Below are 15,069 nucleotides of genomic sequence, written 5' to 3'. Positions count from 1 at the left end.
CCTAAAAGGCCGCTCTCAATTTTCTTTTAATATAGTTCAAAATGTAGCTCCAGGTCTCTACTTTGTTACTCTAAAAGGACTTAATGAGACACGCATTCGTTTGGGAGTAAGAGCTAGGAAAGTGAGGAAAATGAGTGGTGCGGCAGGGGGACGGAGCGACATTGCCTCACTTTCCTAGCTCTTACTCCTTAACGAATGCGTGTCCCATTAAGTCCTTTTAGAGTAACAAAGTAGAGACCTGGAGCTACATTTTGAGTTATATTAAAAGAAAATTGAGAGCGGCCTTTTAGGCGCGCCGTCATTTTGAAAAGTTTAAAACTGAAAAACATCATCGTAAACCGGTTTGATCAAAAAAAGAATATTCTTACGTGAAAGAGCGTTCAATTTTCTATAAGAATACGTCTGTACTTTATTTTCAAAATTGCCTTTCATGCCCACTAACGACAAGCGAAAAGAGCGCTGCGACGAGAAAGCCCAAAAATTGGGTGGCCCACTTGGCATGGAATGTCCCATATATATACACACATATATTCTTTGAGATATATATATATGTATATATATCTCAAAGAACATTTAGCCGCACAATTAATCACAAATATTTTTCTTCTATTTTTTCTATTTTGTCAATATAAAGTAATATTAAATAATCTTAAATTTATTTTGTCAAATATTGAAATTATTGTATTTTTTATGATCTCAAGCAAATCCTATTCTTTTTTGTACGTGTAACTGCTATAGCTAGTGTGTACTATTTATATTAATTTTTTTTTTACAACAGCAAGCGGATTGTTGTTCATCGTCACTGCTTGTTTGGCCGTATGGAAATACGGTGGTAATACAACTGCCAATGTTCTGGAAGCTGTGCCATCTGGATCGGTTGCTAATATCGCTATTCTATTAGCTGCTCTTCAATTATGTTTCTCCAGCGTAATCGGCTATTCGGCGCTTTTTCAACATCTGGAAGATCACTGGAGCATACAAAGAAGTAAAGGATCATTTATTTATAACGAATTAATTGATTTAATTATCGCCACAATAAATTTACCTTATTATTATATTCAAGCTTTTGGATGGAAACGATGCGCTATGAGATCAGCGATAGTTTTTCTTAGCGTGGTCGTAGGCGAATCGGTACCGCGATTCGACATCTTCATGGCTCTAATTGGTGGGTCGTTAACCGGATCATTGGTTTTTGTTTTACCGCCTCTAATATATAACCGAGTATTAGCTTTGAAGAAACAGTCGAATCATGCAGCGATCGCTGAGGAACGGATCTATCCAGGCTCTCGCAAAAGATTCAACGGCGAAGAACAGCGCTTGATGGACTCTGAAGCTCATTCCCGTTCAATTTACTATGGTTTCTTGAGTGCCACGAATAATTCTCGCAGGTAATAAATAATGAGTGTTTAAAGAGAGATATATTAAATATATTTCTTTTTTTATATATAATGCAAATTAAAGTAAATATAAACAGTCTATATCGAGCTAAATGAATTTAATGTTGTTCTTAAATTTTATAATATAAATGAGAACATAAAACTAACTAAAGTGTTTCGGAACTCACAGTCCTTCTTGAGCGATTCTTATAGATGTTTGTGTCGTTGGATTGATGATATTTTCTTATGATGTGTGATGATGCGATATAGACATGCTGATATAATAATTATAGTTCGGATTGATTTTCCTGTTCTCAATGCGAGTGTATTGTAAAGGCATGTGTGAAAGACAGGATTATTATTACAAATTCGTCCGATCGAGTTAAACGTAGATGTTACAATAATTATTAATTTCTTTTTTTTGTTAACTCTGTATATGTACCATAATAAATTAAAAAACTTACTTTTTCAAACACCTTAAATCCATTAAATCTGCAATTAATGCTCCAATATTGAATTTTTGACAGCTACACGTATCTCTATTTTGACAATTTGGATGAGGAGACAAATTCACATTCGTATGAATTCGATGATCATTACGAAGGCGAACACGAAGAAACCACTCAAATTCTAATGACTCATCAAGAGGATCAGCCGCTCCTCATCGATGCCACGGAACCAAACAGAAGTCGAATCAGGAAGTTTACAAATGTTTTGCAACAACAGACTGCAGGAATGGTTGTGAAGAGGAAAAAAGTATGGAATCTGGAAAGGGCAATTAATTACTTTGGCTATTTTATAGTAACGATAGGTATAGCTATCACGCTGTCTTCGACATATGTCAATATTTGGAATACCATACGTTATGTGCGTTTTACGCCACCGTGCATTATTAACGCTACGATGGGTTAAACTTTCATAGTTTGGTTTCACCCACCGTATAACATTTACATTTCATCAGTAATTTATCGAGTATAAAGAGTGATAATTTCGGATGTAGGTATGCCATGATTGAGAATATTCTATGAATATAAGAATGTCAAGATATACTATATATATACACGCTGCAATTTATTCCTATATACATACATACATATATCAATCTAGAAATTATGATTCTTTTTTGGAACATCTGTCAGTGAATGAATATATAATTCCGCGAACGTGAATAATAATAATCTCACGGTATATTTCTTTTTAGTATCTATATTATGATATATAGAGATGTTTATAGTAATCATAGTTGTGTGTGAGATTCTTATATTTAAGATTGTCTTAAGTACAGTCTTAAAATATATTTCATAAATCACAAAACTTATTAATATCTTAAAATATTACTTAAGATGTCTTGAAATAAGAATATTAAGTATAGATACTTATATTTTTCAATTCTATCTTTACTTATTTCTTTTTAAAAAAGAGTTGCAAACAGCCTATTTGAGCAAAAATACTACATCGCTAGATTTTTTTCTGTTCAATCTTTAGAAAATCTATGTCCATAAAATATGTTTAGAAAAAATATGTCCATAAAATGCACGCACAATCCATACATTGACAATTGACATAGAAGATACTGGCTCAATAAAACATGGCAGATATGAGCTAGAACATAATTAGCAGTCTGGTCGTTTGAAACAATAATTGGAAGTAATTCTTTCCATTTTTACATCCTTCATTAACAAATAAAGTTAAAAATTAAAAAAACGTACAAATATACATTAGCATTAGGTCATGAAATGTGGATTTTTGAAAGTTTCATTTTAATTTCAGCTATTACTTTTATTTAAAATGCCAATCATAATTAATAACGTTTAATAAGTTGATAACAGTTAATGATAAGTTACCTTAGACTATTTTTTTAATTCTTAAAAAAGTTAAGATATTAATATTAATCATATTAAAAACGCAAGATTCAGCAAATAAAATAAATAAAGTTTAGAATTAAAATAAATGAAAGGAATTCTTTACTCATATATGTGCATGCATTGATTTATGTGATGTTTTGATTTCAATACATTTTTTTTTCCGTTGTTGAGTATTTTGAACAAGCACTGTGACTATATTGAAATTGATATTTTACACGATATTTTAATCGACGTACAAACTTCTCCATATAACGTCGTCTTGCAATTTCTAATTCCTCATCCAATAATTGTTTGAATTTTAAGATTAACGAGCGTTTTTTATTTTGTAATTCGCAAATTGTTCCTTGCAAGTGGTAGATTTCTTTCTCTAGTGCTCGCGCGCGCATTTCTGTGAATTGATGTTTTTTTTATATCGCATTTTTAAGTAAAACATATAGAAAGATAAAACACAAGCTACAAAATCAACATAAAATATTCTTGAATCATATGAACGTACCTTGCTGTTTCTTTTGTTTGTGACCTATATCATAATTGTTAAAGATAATCTCTAGTAACTTTACCAAATTTGTCTTATCATCAAAGAATTTATAACGATTTATTTACTTTCATAGTCAATATATATCTTTTGTTCTTCATTCCAATATTATGCTTCACTTTTCGTGGAAACTTATTAAAAATTAGCGAACTATATTAAAAATTGTTGGTCTCGATAATGTTTAAAACTGACGAGTATAAATAATATGTAACGTATATAATGTCGTATAATTACGATCACCATATATCCTTTATTTTAGGTAGCTGTCCTTTAGATTAATTTTTTTAAAACTTAAAATTTTATCCTTTATCTTCCAATATTACCTTTATTGTTTTTTATTTTGACATTTTGGAAAATTTTTTTCTAACTAGTATTTTCAATGTCTAATGTTATTAACAAAGTTTTACGGAAAAACAGTTTCTTGCGTATAAATACAATTAATTTTTGTTATTATATTACTTAATTTTTTATATGAAATTTATTCAAAAAGTTGTTTTCATTTTTTATTATTTCGAACCTTTTATTATTTCAGATCAAGTAAGGTATTTGTTCCAATACAGTTGAACTATCAGTTTCGAACTATCAGAAAAGACTGCGTATTGTCTCAATTTGATTATATTGTGCAATACAATTTTATAATGCACAGATTCTTGATAGTCACAAACTGGTTTAAAAACATATAGGAACAAAGTCCTAAAATTTTCAGATTTGTCCTTTATTTTCTTTAAAAAAATATGAACACCGTACGTATAAACGATATAAATCGATTAAACGACATTATATACGTACAATAATAAGTAATAGGCATGAACAATAAAAACAAATAATAAATAAAAAACATCTACATGTACAATGTACAGAACAATCAGCTTTCTTGGCAATTTAATTACCAAACACTTAAAAGTTGCTAGAACAGGCTGACGCAAAAGAAAACACATGTTAAGTACACTTTGTGACACGTGTACTTCGACCACTAAGATTTCGGGCGTTTTGATTAGTTTTGATGATTGGTTTGTTATTTATGGCTGAACTAGTTCACTTGTTGCACTTAAAGTGCGTTCGAGAAAATTTCTACCTTTGTCATTCCTTAAACATAAAAAAAAAGGATAGAATTACACAAATAGTGCGTGCCCGAATCCATCTTTTGAATGAGATATAAACATTTGAAGTTTCTGAGATAGAAAGTTTTGGTGTAGTCCAGTGCAGCGACAAAGAATAGGTCTTTTGAAATATTTTAACACTTATTAGATACATCACGTATTTCATGTTCTTTTTAATTATTTCTTATTCTAATTAATATTTATGATTTTATTATTAGTGTTGCGGAAACATCATAAAAATTGATAAATAATATTTCAATAACACTTTCGTAAAATTGAAAATATTACAATGCAACGCACACGCACACATTTAACCATCTTTCTATACTTAAATTTAATATCTAAAATAAATATACATATATGTATATAGTATATATAATATATAAATGTTATCAAAATTGTAGGAATATTTCATATTTTTGCTTAAAATATATAAAATTTATTATTTCAAATAGCTTATGCCTTATATCCGATGATTCTAATACTTCAAAAATTGTAATATTTTTCGGCAAATATCAGGTTACACGTGTTACGATAAAGTATACTGTTGGTTTTTTAAGTACAACATTCGATGAATTATTTGTAATACGTAATAAAATTACCGCATTGAACCGATTTATTTATTATATTTTTAGAATTGAACAAAATAATTGTTTTTTAAAAAAGAAAATGAGAATACACAATTAAAAAACTGCTAGAAATCCGAACTGTGCAACTTTCGAATTTTTCTATAATACGTATTTATTTTTGTCTACTTTTGCTTAATGCTGTATATATGAATATTCACTTACATATCGTGAGAATAACGATAAATTTCGGATGAAATTCCAGGAGAGATAAAGATCGGACGGTGGATGGGAAGGGTAGATATAGATCTGTAAGAATATATTTACAATAAGGCGCTTTATTTCTATAAACTTCTCGCTTATTTAGCATCGTATAGAAATAATCGGTACTTGTTATGTGTCTAATTTGTGCGAGTTGTGGCATGGTGCGCAGGTATGCATATAACAAATTTCAGTCGTGACTTATCGCTCTTCGTCCTTCTCTTGTTAACACTTATTAATCCTCGTTGCTCTGGCACATCGAAAAGAAAAAAGAAAAAAAAGGAATCTTCTCAAGAGAATTATCCCTTCACACGCCGTCACCATCGCCATCTCCATCGATGCTGACACCATCATCGCCAGTCACCAGCGGTTTGCTGCTCTTGTATCGCTTGGCATTGTGATAAAGGTAGGAGTGTACACGCAGACTGTTACGGTTCTTATATTTATTGCCACAAACCTTACACGTGAGAGCTTCAAGCGGGCCGTGAATATAACGGACGTGTAGCTTGAGGTTCTCCTTGCGTGTGAACTGCCGCATGCACCACGGACACGCATACGTGCGTATTACCTTGCCATGTTCCATATGCAGCGTTGGAGTCAACTCTGAAATGACACGCATCGTTGTCTCTAATGGCAAGTTGCTGCCGGAAATACCTCTGATTGTACGTCGTCCCTTAGAATTCGTGTTAGAATTCGCCATTTCACATGTCGAGTTACTTGAATAAATCGTTGTGTCGTTTAAACCTATCAAAGAAGACGTAAGAGAGTATTATTAGAGATATCGTATTATTATTCTTGAAAATGTTAGATATGCATTTGATTTTATGAAGCTATCAAGAGATTACATAAAGAAAATGAAAAACATGTTAAATAAGATATACATAAACGTAAGAGGAAAGAGAGGTATTGGATTGGTGCAAAAATCTTGTATATACAGTTAAATAAAATTAAAAAAATAGAAGTAAAAGTCTGTTCCTTTTAAATGAACTCTTCTTACACAGTTTTCCTCTTTTTCTTTTCAATGTGAATAAAAAAGAGAAAATATAATTTGTATAAAAAGTTTAGTTAAAAAGGATAAACTTAAGATTACAGAGATTTCAGAGTTCCCTTTTCATTTCATCTAGAGATTTTTTATTTCCTCTTTCAAAAAAGAATTTCAATTCCAGTTTACTTAATATAGATTTTAATAGCGAAGAGACAAATCTTTTGCATCAATCGAATATACTTATAAGCAGTGTATACAGCAGAGATGCAATTTCTGAGATATCGGAAAAAAACTATGCAATAAAAAAACGAGATTAACCTGAAAATTTACATTTAAAGATTGATAAGAAATATAAAAAAGGTAAATGATGTAATTTGTATTTTTCCAACAAAATACATTCATTATACAATCAATTCGTATCAATAGCATATAAAAATGAATTACAAATTAGTTTTCATGCAGAACTGCATGAAAATGCAGTTCTGCAATTTAGAAAAAAAAAAAACATATAAGAACATTGTTAGCGAACCAATTAACAAGTATTGAGATATAAAATCAACCGTGTTATTTTTTTACATTCAATTTTCACATTTTGACAAAAAAATCTTGCGAATTGGTTCCTTTTTTAAACATGCTGCTGAACGAGAATGTGAACAAGCAAAATGCGACAGAAGTGTGACAGAAGTAAAACGTACCGAATGGCTGAGTTTGTGAATTCTGATTGTAGGGAACTAACTGCGTATCTGGCGCGAAATCTGTAAGATAACATCGCTTTCTCTAGACACATTCATGGCCAATGAGATGAGGTGCCTGGTGAATTTATGCAGAGATAGAGAGAAAGAGAAAAAGAGAGAGAATTATAATTCGAGGAACATCGCTTGCTCGGATTTGAAACACCCATTCGCGTGAACATGCAAACGTGATATTGCGTTGATCACAGAGACTAAATTAACTTTAACCCCCGGCGTTACGATTTAACGAACAAATTGATTTGCAATGTGAAACACGGCCATATTCCTTGCTGAATTGTAATGTGTTAGGAATTTATACAGAAAAATGTCGTTTATTGGAGAGATGATAATGAGGTCTAAGATGTTCACGTTAGAAATACCGGGGGTTAATTAAACAGTACGTAAAAGTGCTTAAGAGCTTGCGTCGCAGTCAAACAAGTGATAATGAATCTCAATAACAAAGTACACATCTATCCGTGGCAACACTTGAGTGTGTCAAACCTTTGGGGCGTCGATACTGCTGGAACAGCAAACTTTTCTCTTTGCCAAAGGGCGTTTCAGCTCTGGATGACATTCCGACGTCATTCAATCTATTGTTAGCGTTGTCTCTAAAGTACACGAGATGCCGACAGGACGGCGAGAGAATCACTACCTTGTTTCGGAGCGTTCTCGTTGCCAGCATGGAGTGTATTTTCTGCTGCATATCTGTATCCCGAATCCGTGTCCGTGTCCATTGTATAATCGAGCGGTTCATGCTTGGCTGACTGTGGCTGACTCACGTCGGATGTACAATCCAACGGCTGTTCTTCCATGTGGCATGTCATATCTGTACTTCTGCTTCTCTCGCTGAACGCTGTCTGTACATCTGGGCCATCTGGGACACTGCAGTCAGCTTCCGTACAACTTTGCCAATGACAAGAATCAGTGACAGTTGACGTTTGTACAGTAACCGGTTCTCTTGTCGAGATGTCTTCTGTTGAAGTACTTTGCCTCGTTGTAGACTGCTCCTTCACGATGTGTGTTAGCCTACCAAATGTGGAAGCATTTTCATCTGTACCACCATGTTCGCATTTGTCCTTTTCCACTTCATAGAAACCACGATCTTCAAAATCCTCTTCATTTTTTGTAAGAGACTCTTTAAATCTCTGCAATACAGAAATCAACTCTGTATAAAAAAAAAAGTTTAAATATATTTTATATATTTAGAACTTACTTTCTAAATATATTTTTTACTTTTTAGATATATTTTATATATTTAGAATCTACAGAAATTGCCTTGGAAAAAAATAACATCTTTATAAACAAACAATATCACTCTTTCTCATTCTGTACATTATCATTTTAACACTAGCATTTTCCTAAAGCACTCCGTATTTTTATAAAGATAATTTTGACTGTACAATAAACCTCATTTGAATCTGCGGTCAGTCCTTTTATTTGTAGAACTTCAGCAACTTTTAGAAAACTGGCGATATCCTCTTGCTTAATATTGACCTCTCCTTGATACATGAAATGCAGTATAGCTGACAAATCTCGGTAATTGACATCTTTCAGTATGACAATAGGATGTTTGCACGAGTTTCCCTGTGTACAACAATCGGACCAATAGAGTCTCAACAAAAGATAGTTACAGCGCTACTACTGTATTACTAAAATAATAAGGTACCTTAAAAAGCTCTCGAAAATATGTACTGCAGACTGACAATATTAGTTTATGGGCTCGTAGAATGTGACCTTCAACAGCCAATGTGACATCCACGAAATGTTCGTCTGTCAACAAAGTGTACAAGCCCGAAGACAGGTTTCTTGGAAAACTGGTCCATACCAAGGAGAATTGTTCGTCAGACATAGTTCCTAGACGAAAAACATTTCATATACACAATAAAAAAACAAGAGGACGTTAATTAGAATTTAAAGGATTTGCAAATGCTGCATTAGGCCGCTTTTACAACTAAGTCTAAGATGTACTGTTATTACGATTGCTAATAAAGAAACTGTATGCGGGTTACTTTTGTATTGATTAAATAAAAGTAAACGTATATTTTTGTAATCAGTGTATTGATATATCGCCGGGTGTAACAAAAGCACATTTCTTTACCTCTGGCAATTCTGTGTTTATAAACAGGAGAAGATAATGAAAACCCCTCCAACGAAATCGACAAAGCTGATAAGGTTTTTCAACACTCTACAACACCACTAATCGTTCACAAATACAGAGTTAAACTTCAACGAGATGTTCGAAGCTTCGAAATCTGATTGATCATTTAAGCAACGTTCTCGCTTTCCTCAAGATTTCGTACTAACTATGAATTGTAAATGCAAAACTAATCAAGACAGTTATTCCGCGCGCGAAATACTCGAGTTCACTTGCGTTGATGTGCGTAAATTACAAAAGCAGTGCGCCATAAATCATGCGATCTTCATTGCGCTCCGAGATGGCGACGCTGAGCGACGCGTGCAATCTCGCGCAATGGCGCCGAAACCAACAATAAACTTGATGTAAAGGTACCATTGCATAGGAGTGTCAAGCATCGAGCATTGTGAGCTTATTATTCGCTAAAAACAAGTCATATGATCAAAATTGTTGAATAGCAAGTCCATGACGCTCGACACGTATGTAAGGGTACTTTATGAAGTAAAGATTAAATGATTATATATATATATATACACACACGAGGGTTGCTATTTTTATATATCCGGAATTGGCAACACTGGTGTTACTAGGGCGCCACCTGACATATCCATCGTAAAGTTTAACATTTTTGACGGTATATGTACTCAGAATGTTTTGTACTATTTTTGTAATACGGACGCTATTTGTGTTGTTTACAGTGACTTGAAAATTTCATTTCAGTAAAAACATGTAATTAACTCGTGAAAATTTTCGTGCGATGATTTCCTACGACTTTCCACGTAGATTATCTCAAAAACAGTACATTGATCCAAGGCCGGTTTTAGACAAGCGGGGCGTCATGAAACGGGGGCGCCAAAAATATTTGAATCTTTAAAATAATTATTTTAAAATAGTTTTAGAAAAATAAGTTTTGCAAGCGTTGAGTCAATATCAATTTCTTCGGTAATCTTCCTGATGGTTGTCTTTTTCCCTATGATGTAAGTTCCCTTGCTTATATATCTTTATTTGTTGGTTTTCTTGTTATGTGATCGTACCATTCCTTTCTTTTCCTTTTGCAGAACTTGACAATGTCAGTAATGCCACTTTGTTCTCTCACTGTCTCATTTCTTATTCTATCCATCCTTGTTTTCTCAATTATTGTTGTTAGTGCAGTCATTTCTGTTGTGCGTAGTAGTTGCTTTGTCTTACTCGTGTCTTCTTGTTTTTCTATTAGCTTCACTATAGTTTATAGATCTTGATTTTGCTAAAATATAATTAAATAATATATAATTAATTTGAATATTTATGCTATTATATAATTCAAAAGTTCCATTTGGGGCGGGTATCAATGCAATTTTTTACAAGCACCTCGTAAATGCTCAGAAAATAATAAGACAATTAGTTTTTATTATTACGATAATCTTTCTATTAATAATTCTTATTTAATATATAATTCTCTTTTATTTATATAGTTTCTCCCTATTTCCTAATACCTCTTTATACGGAATTATAATTATTCATTCTGCCTTCAGTTGTTAAATACAGAAGTGTCCCGCATGATCTCATGGTCTCTTGATTTCGTAAAATCTCTGTTTTCTTGAATCTTCTTTAATTTGAAATACAATAAAGTAATCTCAGAAATAAATCTGTGAAATCCTGATTCATTTCAGAAATCATAATTCAATGTAGGATCAGGTTATTAACGAGACGCTTTTGTGGCTGTTGATGAGACGGAAGCATTTCCAGAGACCATAGCGCACCTCCCAGTCGACGAAGAGTAGTTCCGGCTTGTTCCAAAGAACGTGGTGTAATGCAAAGTTGTATTGGGATTGAATGGGAGGATTCAGATGCGGCGCCCATTGCGCCCTTTCCATCACAATTCTGTTTACGTAGCTATAGAAAGCTTTAGCCTTGTGAATCCAGCAGATGAGAGACATAATAGAGATAATCGTAGCATGTATGTGGCAAGCTACTTCCATGCGATAGTTCTGCTGTTGCAGGATGATCTCCTGTAGATTCATTGCGAGACAGACCAGAGCAGCAGCTGTGAAGCCACAGGGTACTTCAACAGCGATCAGGCATACCGTGCAATACGTCACCTCAAGATTCATCCGTGAGTCCGAGTGGCTTATTAGGCTCTTTAGCAGGCTATCGTGTAGCAATTCGCGGTGCAACTTAAAGAACAACCGATCTTCTTTGTGACACTGTATGACGTGCAGATCAAGACGCGTGTGCTCGAAAAAGATCTTGGGAGTGTCGAAGATCGCTCGATTGTCTTGGCGATCCATCAAGTACTGCAGCACTCGATTGCCTAGTAGGCTGATGAGCCGACTGGACGAGCCCACCATTCGCATCAGCAGCGGAAAGATTGTCGGTGTGAGAGTCTGCTCGTAGAGACCCGCCTGGTGCATATAAGCAGCGAATTCCAGTGTACTGGCAAATTCCAGAACGAATTCGTCAGTTGTACCTGCGGCCACTGTCCATGAGCACATGTGCTGCACGACCACTAGCATCTGATTATTTGGCAGATGTTTCATAGTATTTCTTAGACAAACTTCTAAACCCTTCTTGAGGCTTGCAAGCGCCGATGGCGATGACGGTGGTGAGGATGTTAAAGAAGAGGAGATCGTCGTTAATCGTGCGATTATACTGGCATGGAAGAGTCCAAGCATTCTTTCTACTGTCGCTACTGTATCTTGCGTTGCCGGCCACACGTACACGTCCAGAAGCTCGTACAATATCCTAATAATACCACGAGCATCTTCAATGCCAATTTCTGGCAATGTCAATTTATTCCAAATTGCATGGATAATCAGTCCAGCAATGACAGGACTGATGTCTAGCAGACTGTACATTACTTCAAAGCAGAAGGTCTCGAATTTCCAGAGTCGCTCATGATAGATGGCTTCAACGATCGTCTCCACGACCTCCCGCGATCTTTCCGGTAGGTAGCTTTTCAGTAAAGCGTGATAGCATTCTCGGGTGATTTTAAACTTACGTCGACGCTTCCAGTCGCAAAACCCATCCGTATGCAACACGTTCTCGTAGTACAGCAAGATTCTTAATAGACACGTGATAAGCATGCGAGGATGGCGAGATTGTAATTGTTTTCTTGTTGCGTTTCTGATAATCATCGCTATCTTATCCAAGGTCTTATCCTGGATCTTATCCTGCAGTGTCGAGGAGTACAAAACATTGGTCGAAAAACTCTTAGAGATATCATCCATTCTCCGTGTAAGTTCTTCATCGGTGATCATTATTAAAATTAATAAAAAGATGTTAAATTTTAAAAGAAATGTGACGGAAGCTGGAGCTCGTAGAAGATGAAATATTAGGTATTAAAAATGGTAATATATAAAATAGAAAGCAATAATATAATATACAATACATAAAACACTGTAATTTTTAAAAACATGAAATAAAACTAAAATGGATTTTGTATGGGTTAGAATTCAACTTTCAATTTTTTGGAGGATCATGATAGAAACATGAAATTGCAGTTTATTTCATCATATTTGAAAGATTGGTCGCGTTCAGCAGACTCAACTGTTGCGGAGCGGATTTGTGAGCGCTCACGGATCCGCTCCGTAACGATTGAGTCTGCTAAACGCAACCATTCATGTAATTCATTGTTCAATATAATTATCAACCCACAATTTTACGTTTGTAACATAAAACAAATTACAACGGAAAAAGTCACTATTTTTAGTTATCATTACTTTTTTTTTCTTCTTACCAATGAATTAATAAGATGTGATTAAAAATTTATATGAATAATGATATATTGTTTATAATAAATGCTATTTACATAAGTACAGTGTAGCAGATACATCCGTAGGTAGAAAAAAACAACACTTTATTCTATATTTACAAGTTCCTATACATATATGCATGTAATACGAAAAATAAATCTTAGATTTTTCAATCTTACAAGATGGATTTAAAAATTTGCGAATCTAATTGCAACCCCTTATTAAATACACTAAATATACATTCTCGCGCATTATTTTAACAAAAATAACAAAACTTTCGCATTTAGAACCACAAATCACCACCCACGTCCTCGTCCGGTTGTGGCAGTTGTTGCTGCGACTGCTGATCCTGCTGTGCTTCCTGTTTGGATGTGACATTCTCAGCGTCATCATCGCTTTCGGAAACAGCCAGATCGTCCTGGATCTTATTCTCTCCTTTATCATCTCTGGCTGGTAAACCGGCCAACAAGAAGTCTGATGGATCGTAATTTGGATCAACATCCATGCTCTCATCTATGAATGGAAAGTTGGAGTTTATGGAAAAAATCAACGAAAAGTTAATACAATTATATCAACTAAATAATGTATAATTAAAAATGATTCAATAACAAGTCGTTTTATCTTTGAAGAGTTGCTTCATATTTTCTCTTTATATATATAACCATTTATTTTATACATAAAAATATTAATAAATTTCTCTTTCTAACTTATTTATATTTTATAAAATTTCTAATCTCTTCAAAAGGGTAAACCATTAAACAAAGCAAATCAGTCGCTTAAAATGTTGTCTTCTTACCTTGTTGAAGCAGCTGCTGTTCACCCACATAAAAACCAACATTGCCTAACTGAACCATTGCTTCTGCGGCTTGTTGACTGTCATCGTCCGCTAATACGACACTTTCCCTGACTTCGCTTAACTCCAATGTCTCCGCTTCATTTTGCTCGGAATGTTCGTCCGTGCCGAATGGCACCTCATCAAATTCGTCTTCGCTAGAGAATTGAAGATCTGTGACAAAAAGAAAGACTATTAAATAAGCTGTAATAAATATAAAATAAAATTAGAATTACACTGTTCTACCTTCTTCGAGCACATCCTTCTTTTTCGAGTTCCTATCCATGTCTATTTCCATGTCTCCTTCTACATCGACAAAATCGAAGTCATCTATATTTGATTTACTAAATGGATTCTCCGGAGAACTATTCTGGCTCTAAAAATAAATTTCAATGTTGAATAAAATGTAGCAACGAAATAATAAAATATGAGTTATAAATAAGAAAAAAGTAGTTAAATATTAAATGTAAAAATAAGCATAATACTTACACTTCTAAATTCAGGTTCCGTGATAGTATAATTTTCTTCATCTGGGCAAAGCCATGAGGAATCAATGTCTGCCTGCTCCATCGCTCGTTTTTGCACGAGCAATATACTGTTCTCTAATTGTGTCAGATGTTCACCGTACTAAAACAAAATTCATCATTGTTAGCAACTTTATTTATATTTAACTTAAGCACCTTCAACAATTTTTGCATCTAATTAATATCGGAATAATCATACCTCATCTAATGTATCTTTACACACTTTAACCAGCAACTCTGCTTTACTTGTAAGCGGAGACTCTTTACCATTATAAATCGAGCAATTTTCTAAAATCTGTTCGATATCTCTAACAAACTCGTGACGATTATGATATTTGTGCGCTAAAAAAATTTAAAAAAAAATTAAGAAAATAAAGTACAAACATATAAATCTACAGTTTTATGTAACCATTTTTTGTTATATATATA

The 15,069-nt window shown here is 33.7% G+C and overlaps 4 protein-coding genes across 6 annotated transcripts in view; 1 reads left to right on the top strand and 3 right to left on the bottom strand.

Moving 5' to 3' along the window:
* Positions 1 to 2,288, top strand: part of mah (solute carrier family member mahogany) — a 7,307-nt gene extending 5,019 nt beyond the window's left edge. The window contains 3 exon segments of the mRNA XM_018541458.1: positions 779 to 985; positions 1,064 to 1,388; positions 1,904 to 2,288. Of these exon segments, the coding sequence (XP_018396960.1) occupies positions 779 to 985; positions 1,064 to 1,388; positions 1,904 to 2,288 (917 nt within the window).
* Positions 2,289 to 5,720: 3,432 nt separating this feature from the next.
* LOC108775251 (modifier of mdg4) lies at positions 5,721 to 9,710 on the bottom strand. Of its 3 annotated transcripts, XR_001940756.1 has the most exons (7): positions 9,518 to 9,710; positions 9,086 to 9,273; positions 8,827 to 9,003; positions 8,072 to 8,564; positions 7,384 to 7,443; positions 5,833 to 6,447; positions 5,721 to 5,751 (listed from the first exon to the last, which is right to left on the bottom strand). XR_001940756.1 is itself a non-coding variant. In XM_018541556.1 (6 exons), exons 2-6 carry the CDS (start codon positions 9,266 to 9,268, stop codon positions 6,011 to 6,013), a joined length of 1,350 nt encoding a protein of 449 aa, XP_018397058.1. In that variant the 5' UTR covers positions 9,269 to 9,273; positions 9,518 to 9,710; the 3' UTR covers positions 5,781 to 6,010. The 3 variants fall into 3 exon arrangements, 2 of the variants coding, with proteins under 2 accessions (XP_018397058.1, XP_018397059.1); XM_018541556.1 differs by lacking the exon at positions 5,721 to 5,751 and having other exon boundaries at positions 5,781 to 6,447; XM_018541557.1 differs by lacking the exons at positions 5,721 to 5,751; positions 7,384 to 7,443 and having other exon boundaries at positions 5,781 to 6,447.
* Positions 9,711 to 9,793: 83 nt separating this feature from the next.
* On the bottom strand, positions 9,794 to 12,789 carry LOC108775250 (uncharacterized). Its single transcript, XM_018541555.1, has 2 exons — positions 11,026 to 12,789; positions 9,794 to 10,796 (listed from the first exon to the last, which is right to left on the bottom strand). Exon 1 carries the CDS (start codon positions 12,787 to 12,789, stop codon positions 11,224 to 11,226), a length of 1,566 nt encoding a protein of 521 aa, XP_018397057.1. The 3' UTR covers positions 9,794 to 10,796; positions 11,026 to 11,223.
* A 715-nt stretch (positions 12,790 to 13,504) lies between these two features.
* Positions 13,505 to 15,069, bottom strand: part of Taf1 (TATA-box binding protein associated factor 1) — an 8,039-nt gene continuing 6,474 nt past the window's right edge. The window contains exons 12-16 of the mRNA XM_018541558.1: positions 14,840 to 14,982; positions 14,606 to 14,743; positions 14,363 to 14,492; positions 14,081 to 14,290; positions 13,505 to 13,797 (exon numbers count right to left, since the gene is read on the bottom strand). Coding sequence (XP_018397060.1) covers positions 13,568 to 13,797; positions 14,081 to 14,290; positions 14,363 to 14,492; positions 14,606 to 14,743; positions 14,840 to 14,982 — 851 coding nt within the window. The 3' untranslated portion in view covers positions 13,505 to 13,567. The remainder of the gene's footprint in view (positions 13,798 to 14,080; positions 14,291 to 14,362; positions 14,493 to 14,605; positions 14,744 to 14,839; positions 14,983 to 15,069) is intronic.

Source organism: Cyphomyrmex costatus, unplaced genomic scaffold, assembly GCF_001594065.2.
Source record: "Cyphomyrmex costatus isolate MS0001 unplaced genomic scaffold, Ccosl1.0 scaffold29, whole genome shotgun sequence".
Lineage (NCBI taxonomy): Eukaryota > Metazoa > Arthropoda > Insecta > Hymenoptera > Formicidae > Cyphomyrmex > Cyphomyrmex costatus.
Note: the sequence above shows the minus strand (reverse complement) of the source record. Positions and strands in the feature narration are given on the sequence as shown.